General features: G+C 38.2%; 1 protein-coding gene across 4 annotated transcripts in view; it reads left to right on the top strand.

The window, feature by feature from the left end:
• ARHGEF3 (Rho guanine nucleotide exchange factor 3) overlaps positions 1-7,664 on the top strand; it is a 140,490-nt gene extending 132,826 nt beyond the window's left edge. For 2 of the 4 annotated variants that reach the window (XM_050904704.1, XM_050904706.1), the window contains 3 exons: positions 562-732; positions 4,205-4,391; positions 5,369-7,664. In XM_050904704.1, coding sequence (XP_050760661.1) covers positions 562-732; positions 4,205-4,391; positions 5,369-5,715 — 705 coding nt within the window. In that variant the 3' untranslated portion in view covers positions 5,716-7,664. The remainder of the gene's footprint in view (positions 1-561; positions 733-4,204; positions 4,392-5,368) is intronic. The other 2 variants (XM_050904705.1, XM_050904707.1) reach the window with 2 other exon arrangements.
• The last annotated feature ends 7,684 nt before the right edge of the window (positions 7,665-15,348 follow it).

The following is a 15,348-nucleotide window of genomic DNA, read 5'->3' on the forward strand; positions in this document are numbered from 1 at the left end:
TAAAATAAAATTCATTTACCATATTTCCAGGGGGTAACTTCCATAATGAACAAAAGTTGAGAATTTAGTGTTTTGGGCTAGTTACATGTTTTGCGGGATAAGGATCTTGATAGTTCTTCTGTTTCTTGTTCTCTGATACAATGCAGCAGTTTTGAGAGAACTATCATCTATTTTAAATAAATATTTTTAAGGCAGGTTATTTGTCCTGTGTCACTTATTAGCACACTTCAGCTGACAAAAATACATCTCTGATTGTATTTCTTACATCTGTTTATCTTAATTCTGCCTATTTCAGTTTGATATAAAGAGATAAATATCAGATTTTTAAGCCATTGTTAGAAACAATGATAAAGCCAAACTAAAGTGTCTTTGTACGCTGTAGTCTGCTTAATTTTGTTGCTAATATTAATAGTCTTATAGACTGGTCTGCAAAAAATTAATGAAAAATGTACTGTAAATTAAAATGTGTTTTCTTCTAGCTACAGTTCAAATTATTAGGAGATAGCTCTGAATATTGGACTGTCTAATTAAAGTTCATGTGTTTTCATTGTTTTTCTATAGATAAATATAATTCAGGGCATAGTGGCTGAAATCAACACAAAGACTGGTGAATCTGAATGCCAGTATTACAAAGAGAGACTTATTTATCTTGAAGAAGGCCAAAGGGATTCATTGATTGACAATTCACGTGTTGTATGTTGTCATGGTGAACTGAAGAACAACAGGGGAGTGGTAAGGAATAAATATTTTGTCATAAATAGCTTTTAAAGATATCTTCATTTTGCATGACAGCTAAAAGAGCTGTGAGTATACATACAGAAACATCACCCTCGTATAGGAAGTTGATAAATATTAACTATTATATATAGAACTCATCTTTTTTGTTAGCAGTCAAATATCTGTATATGGAGATAATAAGCCTATATGTGTCTCTGTCTCTTAAGGGGACCTAAACAATATCCTGGCTAAATTGTAAATCTGATAAATTTCAATAAAACTTGCAGGGGAAAAAAGCAAATAAGAAACATATTTCTGGTCTTAGAGACATGATAGTAATGTCTATGATGACACACAAAATGTACTAACAAATTTTAAATCTGTCAAAAGCTGTGGTTATTAAGAATGTTTTACTTGATTATTTGTTGAAGTCAAAGTTAATTTATTGAGCAGAGAAATTTGGTATTTGATACTGTGAATTCTAGTCTCCAGGAGTCTGCACTATTGATAAGTGTCATAAGCTGAGTTTCCGTTTTCAAAAAAAAAAAAAACCAAACCAAACATGCAGATTAGTAGAGATATTAATAGAAGAGAAACCAGTCATTCTTAGGTATTTTTTTTTCCCAAGGTTAAATAGAAACAACATGAAAGTTTGAATGGACAAACAATGAAAAAAGATCTTTTTCTCATTAACTGAGCTTATGAAAGTTTTATTAAAAAACCCAACAAACAAAGTAAGCAGGATTCTAAATGCATTGTTCAGCATTGGGAGTGCTTCTGTGGAGCATGTTTATGCATACAATAGAAGGATCATGTTTTACCATACAGCTGAGATGGAAAGATGAAATGGATACCGTTTTCTGGTTCACCTGATAAAGATCAGGCAGGCAGTTAATGTATAGTAAACTAGCAGGAAGAAACTGGCAATTTTCATCTTTCTGGTGACCTTTATTTATTCCATCCACACTACCCCTGCCTTTGTTTGCTAGCATAACATTAAGTATATAACTAATTCTTTTCAATTTATGAACAGTATTTAAAATTCCCCAGCATTTTCGGGAGGTTTCCACACTATTCCTTGAATACAATTGACAGTGTGGGATATTTTTATGTTTGTGCGTGTCTCTGATTTGGGCTGAAAAACAGATCATTCTTATCATAGAATGGGTTGGGTTGGAAGGGACCTTAAAGATCATCTAGTTCCAACCCCCCTGCCATGGGCAGGGACACCTTCCACCAGACCAGGCTGCTCAAAGCCCCATCCAGCCTGGCCTTGAACACTTCCAGGGATGGGGCATCCACAGTCTCTCTGGGCAACCTGTGCCAGTGCCTCACCACCCTCATTGTAAAAAATTTCCTCCTTACATCTGCTCTAAATCTACCCTCTTTCAGTTTAAAGCCATTACCCTTTGTCTTATCACTACGCTCCCTGATAGAGTCCCTCCCTATCTTTCCTGTAGGCCCCCTTTAGGTACTGGAAGGCTGCTATAAGGTCTCCCCAGAGCCTTCTCTTCTCCAGGCTGAACAACCCCAACTCTCTCAGCCTGTCTTCATAGGGGAGGTGCTCCAGCCCCCGATCATTTTCATGGCCCTCCTCTGGACTTGCTCGAGCAGATCCATGTCTTTCTTACGCTGGGGGCCCCAGAGCTGAACGCAGCACTCCAGGCGGGGTCTCACGAGAGCGGAGTAGAGGGGGAGAATCGCCTCCCTCGACCTGCTGGTCACACTTCTTTTGATGCAGCCGAGGATGCAATTGGCTTTCTGGGCTGCGAGCACACATTGCTGGCTCATATTTACTTTTTCATCCACTAATACCCCCAAGTCCTTCTCCACAGGGCTGCTCTCAATCCACTCATCGCCCAGCCTGTATTTGTGCTTGGCATTGCCCTGACCCTTGCACTTGGCCTTGTTGAACTTCATGAGGTTCGCAGGGACCCACCTCTCAAGCCTGTCAAGGTCCCCCTGGATGGCGTCCCTTCCCCGCAGCGTGTCGACCACACCACACAGCTTGGTGTCATTGGCAAACTTGCTGAGGGTGCACTCAATCCCACTGTCCGTGTCACGGATGTTATCAGTCTCCTTTTCACACCTGCTATTACAGAGTATTAGCTTTTGCAGCAAATAAGAGATCTCACCATTGAAAGGAGTTTCATATGACTTCCACTAAAATCAGCCATAACAAAGCTTTACGTTATGAAGAATCCGCAACATTTTGCAGATATAACATTTTGAGTTTCAAAATAAACAAGGTATTTTTGCTGCACATTTAGAATATTAAACAAAACCCAACCCCACTTAACAAGCAAACATCCATACCTGTATATACGTCAAATGTTTAATCTCACACGTTTTTGCTTTCTTTCATATTTCATTCCTATGAGAAGGTAGCCATTTGTCGAATGTCTAAACTGATACACATAATGGATAGATTCTTTACCAGACTCTGCATAGGGTCGCTGTTAATACAAAAGATGACAGCACTGCGGAATAAGGAACGAACAAAAAGTTTAGGTATGTGTCCTGCAAAGACTTAGAGTGGCACAAGTGGAAGCAAATTGGACTATTCATGGATATAAAATGAGGCGTCTGTTGTGGAAAAATAGAATGAAGATGGACTTCTTCAATATTAGAAGACTGCCAAGCCATATTGGGAAAGGTTTCTGCTATAATTACCTCTTTCATTATAGTTTTCTGAAAGGATGAGCTACTGGAAGATGGGACAGTGAGCTAAATGGATCTGACGATCCATCTTGTGTTAAAACTGCAAATAATGCGTCTATTTAGATTTAGAGTCAGGTCAACTTTAGAAGTGAAGAACAGTTACTCGTGATTGGCAAGAAAATTTTGGAAGTGAAAAACAAAAAATTAATTTCAGTGCATGATATCAAGTGAAATAAATTTAAAATTTCAGTTTGTTTATTATTGGAAGCCACTGGAGATTGCAAAATGTGAGGACGAACATAATTTAAAGATGATAACAGGTGACTTGTGCCACCTAGGAGTAAAAGTAATTTTCTGAGCTTCAAAGAGCTGTGGTGAAACTGATTGTGAGTAGCGTGTGAATTGTAAAAAGATTGCTCATAATTGTTCATTGAAAATATTTGGATGAATAAGATTGCCTGTTTCTTAGTAATACAGGCAGTAGAGAAAAGTTAAAGTGGGTGTCAAAGAAGAATGCGTATAAGCATGCTGATGGAGAGAGCTTTAAAATGTCATGCACAACATTTCAAGGCCTCAACACTGAAAGATTAATTAGGATCATGACATAAGAAACTGAGAAGAGGACAGGAAAAATAATTTTAGAATTTTTTAAACTGTTATATTTACATACTTATATGCTGTTACGCCATAAGACTTCAATAGCGGGAAGAGAGGAATCCTTATTTTAACTGTTGAAAACACAAGGTTATAATATACTAGAGTTTAAATACATTTTAATGATGTTCTAACAAAGGAATAATGCATTATTATTTATTAATTTTAATAGAAACTGCATGTCTTCCTCTTTGAAGAAGTGCTGGTGATTACTCGAGCTATCACCCATAATGAACAGCTCTGCTACCAGCTGTATCGGCAGCCAATTCCGGTGAGGGAGCTCGTGCTAGAAGACTTGCAAGATGGAGAGGTGCGATTGGGTGGATCCATACGTGGTGCGTTCAGCAACAATGAGAGAAGTATGCCTACACCTTTATTTTTTATTTGCCTATATAAGGTGATTATAACCTTAAGACACCTGCCAATGAGACATCAGGATGTTTTCTCTAAAATCCACACTATCTACATCCAACATCTTGATTTTTGTATCTGACTAGTTTATTATGTTGTAACTTGCTTCTTTTAGATTGTTTCTCAAAGTTCACTATATTGATAATAGGATTTCTCCACACACCTGCTTCTGTACTGAATTGAGAAGGGGAGAATATGTAGGATGTAGTGGCAAACCCACAAAATTATGAACAAGTGTATTTTGAAATCTTAAGATAAGCTTTAGCTGTTATGACTTTTCTTGTATTATGGAGACACTGATTGCTATTCCATAACTAAGTCTTTTAGCTGACAGATAATTGATGTAGTGTTCAGTGTTAAGACTGCAGCTATTCATGTTAATGTCAAGAGGTAAGAGTTAATGTCCTTCTAATTAACCATATTATAAAGATGCTTGTTTGTATTACAAGGGTCCTTTGAATCTCACTTATCTTGTGAAAACTTTGAGGGTTTTTGGTATGTATTCGCTTTATTAATGAATGGAAGAGATGAGGCAACCTCCAGCTGACACAAGGCACAGTATTCAGTAGAGGTTCTGGAAATCTGTTTTGCAGAGAAGTAGGAGGAGAGGCATTGAAGTGTGGGAGAAGCCTTAATCCTGCTGATTCACTGAAAGCTTTATGGGTAGCTCATAGTGGCTCTCATGGCAGAACCAAAATTGTTTAATCCAGCAATAAGAAATTATTAGAAGTGCTTGTAGTGTTCTGTGTTCTTGCCCCACGAAACAAGGAAATACCTAGACTCTTCTTTCTGGTCTGACATGGTATTGGCAGGAAATCACCATACGTCAAAGATTTTGCAGATTCTGTTATTTTAATATACTCATTTATTATAATATCCATTCACCCAAAGCATTCAGTGTTTTGATACGTATTGTTTCTTTCAGTCAAAAACTTCTTTAGAGTCAGCTTCAAAAATGGATCTCAAAGCCAGTCTCACTCGCTCCAAGCCAATGACTCCTTCAACAAACAACAGTGGCTTAACTGCATCCGCCAGGCCAAAGAAAAAGTTACGTGTGCAGGCAAAGCTGGCATGCTGAACTCGGAAGCACATTTTCTTTTATCACCAAATGGAAGCACAGTACCCCAGGGAGAAACCACGCTCGAGCAAATGGACCAATCAGACTGTGAGTCAGACTGTAGTATGGACACCAGCGAGATCAGCATCGACTGTGAACGTATGGAACAGACAAACTCTTGTGAAAATGAAAAGCAAATAGAAACCAATGTTTGACAAAAACTTAGAGTTCATGGAAGAAAATCTGTCTCTTACCTGTACAGTATTTGCATTCCATACATGGAACCATTTGGAGAAGCACTTTTAAAATATTTTTGTGACAATGTCAATGCAGTCCTCCTTGTATTTGTACCTATGAGTGTAGTACTGTAACTGCCGATCTGTATAAGCTGGAATCTCTTGCAACTCATGTCCTGTGATTATATTCCGTAAACATCTGAGGTGGATGAAAGAGGTACTTGACCAGTTATTCTCAATGTCCTGCTGTAAACAGAATCTCTGAACTACTGTTTATATATGCATTACATAAAGAATCTTTTCATAATTTTTGAAGTACTTTATTTGCCCTTTAATGGGACAGCTGAATATGTGGACTTAATATGGAGTTTCAGGATGGGTATCGAGATAATAAGTTTTCATAAAGGCATGGAAGGAAAAAAAATAGTTTCTTGGAAAGAAAGAAAAACATCTTGCAATAACCTATCTGAACTCTTGTGGTATTACATCAACAAGAACTATAAACAGCAGGCCATGTAACCAGTGACTCTAGCGATTAATTTTTCAAAACGAAGCACTGTCCTAAGATCCAGCAACCGAACTTACTAAAATCTGGTCAGTCGAAGTGGTCAGCATAGTGCTACAGTTTATTTATCAAAGCATGTAATGCTAAAAATAATTAACTGAAAAAACCCCATCAAATCCAACCAAACCTCTACAGCCAGCACTGAATTAAATGAAATGCTGAGAATACTGGGTATTTGTAAATAAGCTGGTAGTTTGCTTTCAGTGCCATATATATATATATATATATATATTTTATCCCAAACAGGATAAGAATGGAAAAAAGCTTTTGCTTGTGAATAGGCCCTCTTCAGCATTTTGCACTCCACTGACCTCCACTGTTGGTTTTAAACACCACTAAACTAATGTTAAAACATTTAATTTTCTGTAAATATCTGTTTACAATTACATGTAGTTCGTTTTTAAACTAAGTGACGATTTTATATAAATGGTGCTCTACAAATACCCTACGGGATTATGTAGAGAAAGTTTAAACAAAAAGGGAATTGCTTTTCCTTTAGGATGTATTACATCCTTTATATTTTTCTCAAGTTTTGTTTTAAAAGTTTTTGTTGCATTTAATCTCATGCTGTAATTGGAAATGTTACTGTGTTTTCTGGTGGCTGATTTAATCTACTCATTATGATGAGAAGCAGATGAGTCACTTAAATGCAGTCTAAAACACTCAGTTCCACATCCTGTTCCTCTTCAGGAAGCCCTGGGTAATACTGTATTTCTTAGTATGAGAAATAATGCCAGCGCTGTATGGCAAGCTATGAAAATGATATATTAATAAATTTAAATGATCCTCGATATTACACAAGATAACCTGTGCAAAGTACTTGTACCAACAAAAGTAGAAAAACTGCTAAGTTATTGCCAAAAACGTTTTTCTTGTGTTCTACAAGTTTACAGAAAATTTACTATGTCAAGTATCTTACATATATATATGCTGATGCGCATTACAGAAATCAGTGTGACAAGATGATAAACAATATAAAACAAGGTATTTTTATTTTTTAAAAAAAGTCATTTTTACCCTATAGAACATATTTCTGTATTTATAGTTTTTCAAAAAAGTCAATTTTCTTTTCTGTTTCAGGCTTTGTAATTTATTTCAACTGCTTCATTTTTAGAGCTGAATGAGTATGCCAGTGAAGATGAGAGAAAGGAAAAATTTGCAAAAGAAAAGGCATAGGAAAGCATATTAGATGATGAACGATTTTCATAAAACCTGTTCAGCAAAATGTTTTAAAAGAGCAAAAAGCATGTAAAGTGTTCAGATAGAGAAGAAAGAATGAATGTGTGTATTGACTTTTTTTTTTTAATAATAGCCTTAAATTTTTCTGGAAGCATTTCAAATAAATTACATTAAACCATCTTGATTTTTATTTGGTTTGGTTGTTTGTGCAAGACTACAAAAAGATTTCAATGGTGCACACAGTGAGGCTTAATATATGTGACCAATGCTTATATTTTGGTTCTTGTGGAAGTGTTACATATTTGGATCTAATTTGCTAGATACAAAATAGTAACAAAGAAACAAGTCACTGCACTCAATTCAGCACATTCCCAGAAGTTTTTTATTATATAATCAATTTAGTAAGTGGAACAAAAAATTAACATCCTGCCATCAGCTTCTCTCTCCTGATTCCTTGTGGGTCACATCTCTACTAAATACATATTATTCCAAAACACTGAGATGATGAATTTTGGGGCATGTAAAAAGCCACCAACCAGCCAGTGAATCTCAGAAGATTAATTTACATTTGCTTACTATCATTTAGCAAACCACTTAGCATCATGTTCAACATGCTGCAGTGCAAGTGTTTCAGTTTTGCTTTGTAGTTGACATGCACTTAGCTACTGATTTGATCTAATAAACCTTAATAATGTTTTGTTCAAATCATCTTAAGGAATAAGCCTTCCAGTTTAAGAATACTAATATCATTCTGGATTTGGTTAGCTTGTTTTGGTTCTAGCACTTTTAAAATGCCACTGTTTTTGAAAGAATGACTTTTGATTGCAGTGGGGGGGGTGTGAAGGGGTGGGGTGTGGGCATGGACAATGAAATGTACCAAAAAGGATGGGTAAAATGATGAATGCAAAGTAAAGAGGAAAAGTAATATAAGTAAATATGTCAAAGTGATCATCACGGTTGGTAATCCTGGTGTCAGCAGAATGGAGTCTGAGAAGTTGCAGCAGTGAACTGGCACGCATACTGTAGCCATGCCGTACACATAGGCCTCTGCATGATTCTCATGCAGAAAATTGTTTCTGATTTCTCAGGTCACTTCCACTAAAGAGACAGTTCAAAGCTGTGTAATTTATATATTCGATCTCTAAGGGATCTTAGATCATTCCTTTCTCAGATGGAAGAATAGTGCCATGGCAAGAAGGTGCATGAGAACAGGTGGAGTGTGTAAAAAAGGCAAGGCAGTGAAGAGCCTGAGGTGTCAAGGGCTTCCAAGGTCACCGTGAGAGGATGGCAAATTAAGGAGAGGACCGCAGATGCTGGATGAGTTCCAGCTCCTCTAAATCTGAGGTATGAGTACTCTGGATCTCACAATCTGGGAGGAGTGAGTGACGAGGCGTCCTGCTCTCAAGAGCAGGAAGTCAGTAGTCTGATGTGGCAGTTTTGTCCCTTTTTGACAAATCTTAGCAACCTGTTCGCTCTTTTATTCCTGGTGAGAACAGACAGCCAGTGTAGTCTTGGCTTGTGGAAAGATCTGATGAACCAGAAGTAATGAAGATAAAAGCATAGATTGTCTTGACTGAGAAAGGTAGGTAAGCAAAGAGAATGCCCTGAACTATATGGGTCCTCTGAGACTACAAAAGAAAATTTAACTGTCTGTGGTCTTTGGTTCCCTAGATTTGGTCTGCAGCACTGAAAAGAACAATGCAAGGATGAAGACCTATCTCCTGGACCACAAAGGTCTGCTATGAGACACCAGGAGCACTTAGTTTAAAGTCTGTGAAGCTCAGTACCAGGGAATCAATTGCCAGAATCTGGGTAAAGGATAGGTCCAAAGTTGAATTCCAAGGTAGAGAAAGTATTTCTCCGTGGTGACTCCTATTCAGCACGACCCACCTGAACCAGGGATACTGCCTTAGGAATGCCTCTGCAATAGTGGGAACCAGGTTTCTTGAGGTTTCACAGAAATTTGTAGAATTTGAAAGATACATCAGAACTTTTAGGTATCAGTTTAATGGATTGCTCTTTTTCAAAAAGTTGATGTTTTATGGTGACACTGTCTGGCACTTAACAGACAGTCTTGATTCCCAGGATCTAACAGAGCCAGAAACTAAGTTCTACATATATGGAAGAAGATTTCTTTCCTTTGAATAGGGGGTTCCAGATCCAGAATGGACAGTTCTTCCATATTTAATGCTTACTCATGAAAACTGGTTTTAAAATACTGTAATCTGTTCTACAGGTTGATGCTGCCACCTACTGGAAATAATTGCATATTTTTAGAGCTGATTTGACTACATTGAATTTAAAATATTTTAAGATATTAAATGTATTAATAATTACAAAATGAAAGTATTTTAAAAATACAAGTAGATATTTTCAGACTTTCACCTGAGGATCACAAATTTGTTAGAAAAAAGTACTAGGTGAATTTCTGCTACTAATCCCTGGCTTTACAGAGCCAAGTCGAGACTACTTCCCCAGTTTGTCTCACCTTTTGCTGTCACAGGTGTATTTTCTCCGTGGCTGGTAAATGATGCTGAAGCTCTTTCCAAGTGTGTAAATTAGGTTTTGTCTCTGAATTTTCTGAAGTTGCCTCTCTTTGCATGGTCTATGAAGGAAGCTTAATGATGCAGTTCTTCTATCTTTGATCTCCTGGCACCTAAAATTTAGTCAGCACAAAATTAGCACTTAAACATTTGAAGAAATGAGATGTGTTTTGCATCACTAGAGTAATCTCTGGAAAGTAAAATAGTAATTTCTAGTTGTTTAAATTAAACTAACAATATGTTCAGACTAATATTTTGCATTTCTAAATTTGCTTTCATGAAAGAATACTGAGGTAATTTCTGGAGCAAGCACCCAAGTTTGCTCCTTGAGCATGGAGCCTTATGCAACCCTCCCTTATAAATGTCTTTTATTTTGTGGCTATTAATCTGATCTAAATCTGTATTACTAATGTATTACATATCATGTGATTTCAGAATCAAAGGGATCTGCAGCTGCTTTGTACTTGGGTGGGAAACCACTTGGTGCAAGCCAGGGAGTCGTGGTTGAATGCTTGGCAAATATCAGAAACCACTGAAACCAGAAACTAGAAAGACAATAAGGTGACAGATTTTATAACCTTTTTTTACTTCAGAGTATTCAACGAATCTCTTCCTATGGTGATTTGTCACTGAACCTTTGTTTTGTGAACAGGGATTCTTGCTACCTATTTTATATCTGTTAGGATTTAAGATTCATAGTGGTACAGTGATCCAGAATTGTTACATGATGATCTCTCCCAGGCTTATGTTAATTAATACATAAAATAATTTTGTACAACTGCAGAGAAGTGTCTTTTTAAAGCAAGTGGTAAATGAGGAAAACTTCTTTGTATTTTATTTGGTAAATAAGACCATAAGTTGTTTGGATTTGTTATGATACACACTTATGATGTTTATATTTCTCATTATTGAACACATCTAAATACATTGTAAACATATGCTTTAGCATATTTTCCAGTATTCGTTGTGAGAGAAAGTAGTAGTAAGCATGCTTCTCACAGTCACAGGGTAATTTTAGTAGACAGTAGTTTCCCACTCTCTTGCCTTTTTTTGTAGTTGTTTCTTTAGTGGTTGTTGAATTTATTGGAACGGCTCTATAGCTGATCCATACAAAGTGGCTCTATTCCAGAATTACTGGAATACAGTGAAGATATGCAATTTAGACTCAATGTTTCTTCTGAAGTCTTTGAAATCTTACTGTCATATGGTTATTCACTGTGGATAGGTCTTCATCTACTGTGAACAGTATGTCAATAGAGCTATGATAATTCAAACAAGCAAGGAAATAAATGTCGTGTGTATATATATACACACATGCTAAAATTATGTTTTCCTAAGGAAAAAAAAAAGTCATATATACTTACTACATCTATACATATTAACTTAATGGCTACTGGAAGACCTCATTTTCTTCTGAAAATTCCTTCACCCTGCCCGAAGCATAGATACACTTTTTGTTAATTCTTTTGGAATGAGAATAGACAATATGGTTGGAAGGACCTACATTAAATAAATGTGAACCCATTCCTGGAAGAAATACCTAACTTTAAAATACCTGTTAAAGAAATCCCAGAATGTCCCCAAAGAATTTCTTCCTGTACTTAACTTCTATTGCTAGACAGTTTTTCCCAACATTTAACCTACGTCTCCTTTGATACAACTTAAACCTCATCCCAGTCACCAAGGACATAGAGACTATTTCCTCCTCTGCAACAGCATTTTCTGTATTTGATAACTGCTATTATTTATCCTCTCCCTTCTAGACAAAACAACACCATTCTTCGAGTCTTTCATACAATGGTTTACATTCATGCAGCACGAAAGAATCATTAGATATGTTCCCAGAAGTTACAGCAAAGAAAGGAAGAGTGTGTGTAAAACCAGAGTGAGGACACCAACTTAACACTGTAGTATTATTGCTCATTTGTGAATGCAGGCAAGCCAGATGTAATCACATCCAAACACTGATCAACTGAACTAGTTGTATACTGAAGAGACACACAGCCTGGAAGTGATTTTAACAGCTTTGCCAATTCAAACTTAATAAAACAGGTTGACATGTTTGGAGATGTATAATGGATCAACACAGACTTAAATAACACTAGATTGGTATTTCCATTTTTTTTCTTGTATATGGAAATTCTATTTGAACGAGGTACAGCACAGCAAAATTATTCTAATAATATATCGACTCATCTGTAATATTCTCTTTACCACCACTGAATCCTCACAGAGGCAGGACATCAAATTCTCAGGGAGACAGTCTTAATTTATCTATAGGCTGAACACTGCATTTGTGGGTTTTATTACCTCTGGATAATTGAACACCATGTTTCTGCAATTAGATAAATGTTTGGTGTTATGTTTCTGTAATTTATGTAAATTATAGTTATAGATACTAATTACCCTATTTAAACTTGGCTGGCTCCCCAAAGACTTCTAAGAAGAAACTAATAATTATTAGCTTATCTTCTTTTTAACACCCTGGAGGCTACCATTAGTACCAGACCAGTTGTGAGTTGGTAGGTTACTTACATTTTCTGACTTACAGGTAATCTAAAAAGAGATCAATAAAATAAAAGGGCTAGGTTAAAATATTTGTTCCTTGCATAGGAAAAACTTTGCATTTAAGCTCAGTAGCTGCTTTCGAGATGACAATATAAATAGCCGCAGTTACCAGGATTTAAGATAATTGGTATAAGTAACTAATGAATATACGCATTTGTTCAACAACTACAGCACTAGTATACTTTTAACAAAGAAAACAAATTGTGGGCCTTTAATGTTTTGCTAGTTACTTGTAAAACTAAACATCTGGTATTTTTATTTCCTAGGCACTGCAAGAATGGGTTATTTTCACCAGGCACTATTCAGTTTAGTGCATTCCTCAGAGCTGCCAAAGAAAGGTCTTTGCTTTGGCTTTCACATATTCACACCCTTCTTTTACCAGAAGTTATAAACCTTGCAGCAGGGGTGGCAGAGGTGAATAAATGTTAACCTCCTGATTCGATACTGGCCTTCGATACTGGCCTCCAATACAGGTGTAGGACAGACAACACGAGGTAGCAACTCCTTGAAGTACTGCAGAGGAATCCAACAAAGCTCATCTGTGAATACCTAACAACTGTGTAGATGTGAAGAAATTTCATTATTTATTGTTTTGAAGCATCAGTTATTGGCAGTGTATCTGAAGCCTTGATTTTCCTTAAAAGCTAATTTACATCCATGATCATGAGGATTAAATGCACTCTCATTATTCTTTTAATTACAGGATATAGAACAGACTGAACGATGATCTTGTGACAGAGAAGTAATTTAAGTTAGCACCTTTCCATGTTTTGCTATATCACACTTAGGCCCATAAATACAGCATTATGTTTTCTTTGTAGGTAAACAAAACTTGTAACAGCTTCACATTATTATTCAGCTCTGGCACTGAAAGAAAAAACATGTTGCACATAACCATCCCAGCATACTACCTCATTAGTTTCCTTGGCAAATCTGCTGGAAAAACAGTTTCTGACTTAGCTTCAATAGCAGCAAAACCATTTATAGCATTCGGTTTCACTGCATTTGAAAAATTTTATTCTTTGGTCTATGAATAATGGATTATGTTGCCTTCAGTTAATCTGTAATTCTTTATCCTACTGATAAGACATTATAGTTGTTTTATTTTTGAAAAAAGTCAAATAGTTCGTTACTTGCACATGCAGTTTTTTCTTATTGAAGCTTGCTTGCAATTTGTAGTTTTACAAGCCATGGAACACAAATAGCTATTGTCACGTAAGTACCCTTACTATAGAATGTCTTTTGTCATGATCCTACATGCACTTGATTAAAAATATAAAAGAGGATTAAATTCAATGAAGTTACAAAATTAAACACATAAAAGTCTTTGCAATAACACATTTCCTTGGCAGTTTAAGATTCTGTCGCAAAAAAGTGTAACAAACCATATTGTTCATATGTTTAACTGATTCAGTAAGAACTGCATCTCTCATACTGTCTTTGTGCAAAGCTGTCATTACTGTTTTAATTGGAATTACTCCTTACACTGAAGACATGTTAGTCCAAAGACACAAAAAGTTTGTGTTTGTACCCGCCCCCCCAATAAAGAGGGGAAGATGGGGGCGGGGGGAGGAAAGGTTGTTTGGTGCTGTTCTAATTAATCATGAGACTATCCAAGAACTCCATTAAAGTGTATTACGATTTTTGCCTGTCCTTCATGGTTAATAATTTATTTTTATTCTTCAAAGGGGAAATTTTGTCATTTTGTCCAACGTCTTGAAAAAAACTTTGAGAGGAAGAAGTAAGAGCTGGCACTCTTAGTGCACTGCTACTTTTTGTTCTTGGGAGTTTGTCGAGATGACTTTGTAAGTGGCTAAGTTGCTTTGTCAAGATAGGAGAGAGCATGCCCTAGGCAGCTGGATCTTTCTCTGCCCAGGCAACCTCCTGCAAGATGCAGATGGCAAAGCATTACTTGACCTGAATGCTACCGTGGCGTTCGTGCCTGGACAAGGGTAAGTTTGCTAAGCACACTGCCGGGGAGACTGTTCTAAACCAGTGTGCCCATTACTGCATCGCATGAATGATGTGCCGTCTGCTAGCTGTATTGAAGCATCTGGCGTTATCTTTAAGTGAGATACTCTGTCCTCTCTTCCCCAGTGGCGCTGCGTGCGCGCCGGACCCGCTCTTGCCCCGTGCCCGCGGAACGGCGACGTGGGCCCCGCTCCCCGCCAGAAGCGGCGAGGGACACCGGAGGAACCTGCCCCGCCCAGCGCTCCCCTCGGCCACGCCGGGACCTCCCTTCGGGCCTCTCTCCAGAGCCGGAGGAAGGAGCTCCCGGTTCTCCTCGCCCACGCTGCTGGTAGGAGGGAAGCGGGAAACGAACGAGCTGCCTCTTCCGCCCCATCCTGGCAGACTGCGGGCGGAGGGGCCGTCCTCCGGCGCTGCCGACGGCCCGGGGCCTCGCCCGACCGGCGGCGGCTGCCACCATTTTAAACGCGACTCCGCAGCCGAAGCCACCGGCTCCCGCACCCACCCGCTCGCACTGTGGCGCGCCGCCAGCGCGGGCAGGCGAGTGCCTGCCCCTCTATTTATAACCTGTGCCGCGAACGGATTGGCTAAGGCGGGCGGGCTCCAGCCCCGCCCCCTCTCTGTGTGCGCTGCCGCCATGTTAGAGAGTCCGGGAGGGGGCGGCGGGGCTGCCATAAAGCGAGCGGACGGAGGGGGAGTAATAGCGGCAGCAGGCGGTGCATGGCGCTGGGGAAGGGGTAGTTTGGTGGGGGAGCAAGAGAAGGCGCGGGCTATCGTGCTCGCTTCTCG

This window comes from Gymnogyps californianus, chromosome 13 (genome assembly GCF_018139145.2).
Source record: "Gymnogyps californianus isolate 813 chromosome 13, ASM1813914v2, whole genome shotgun sequence".
Classification (NCBI taxonomy): Eukaryota; Metazoa; Chordata; class Aves; order Accipitriformes; family Cathartidae; genus Gymnogyps; species Gymnogyps californianus.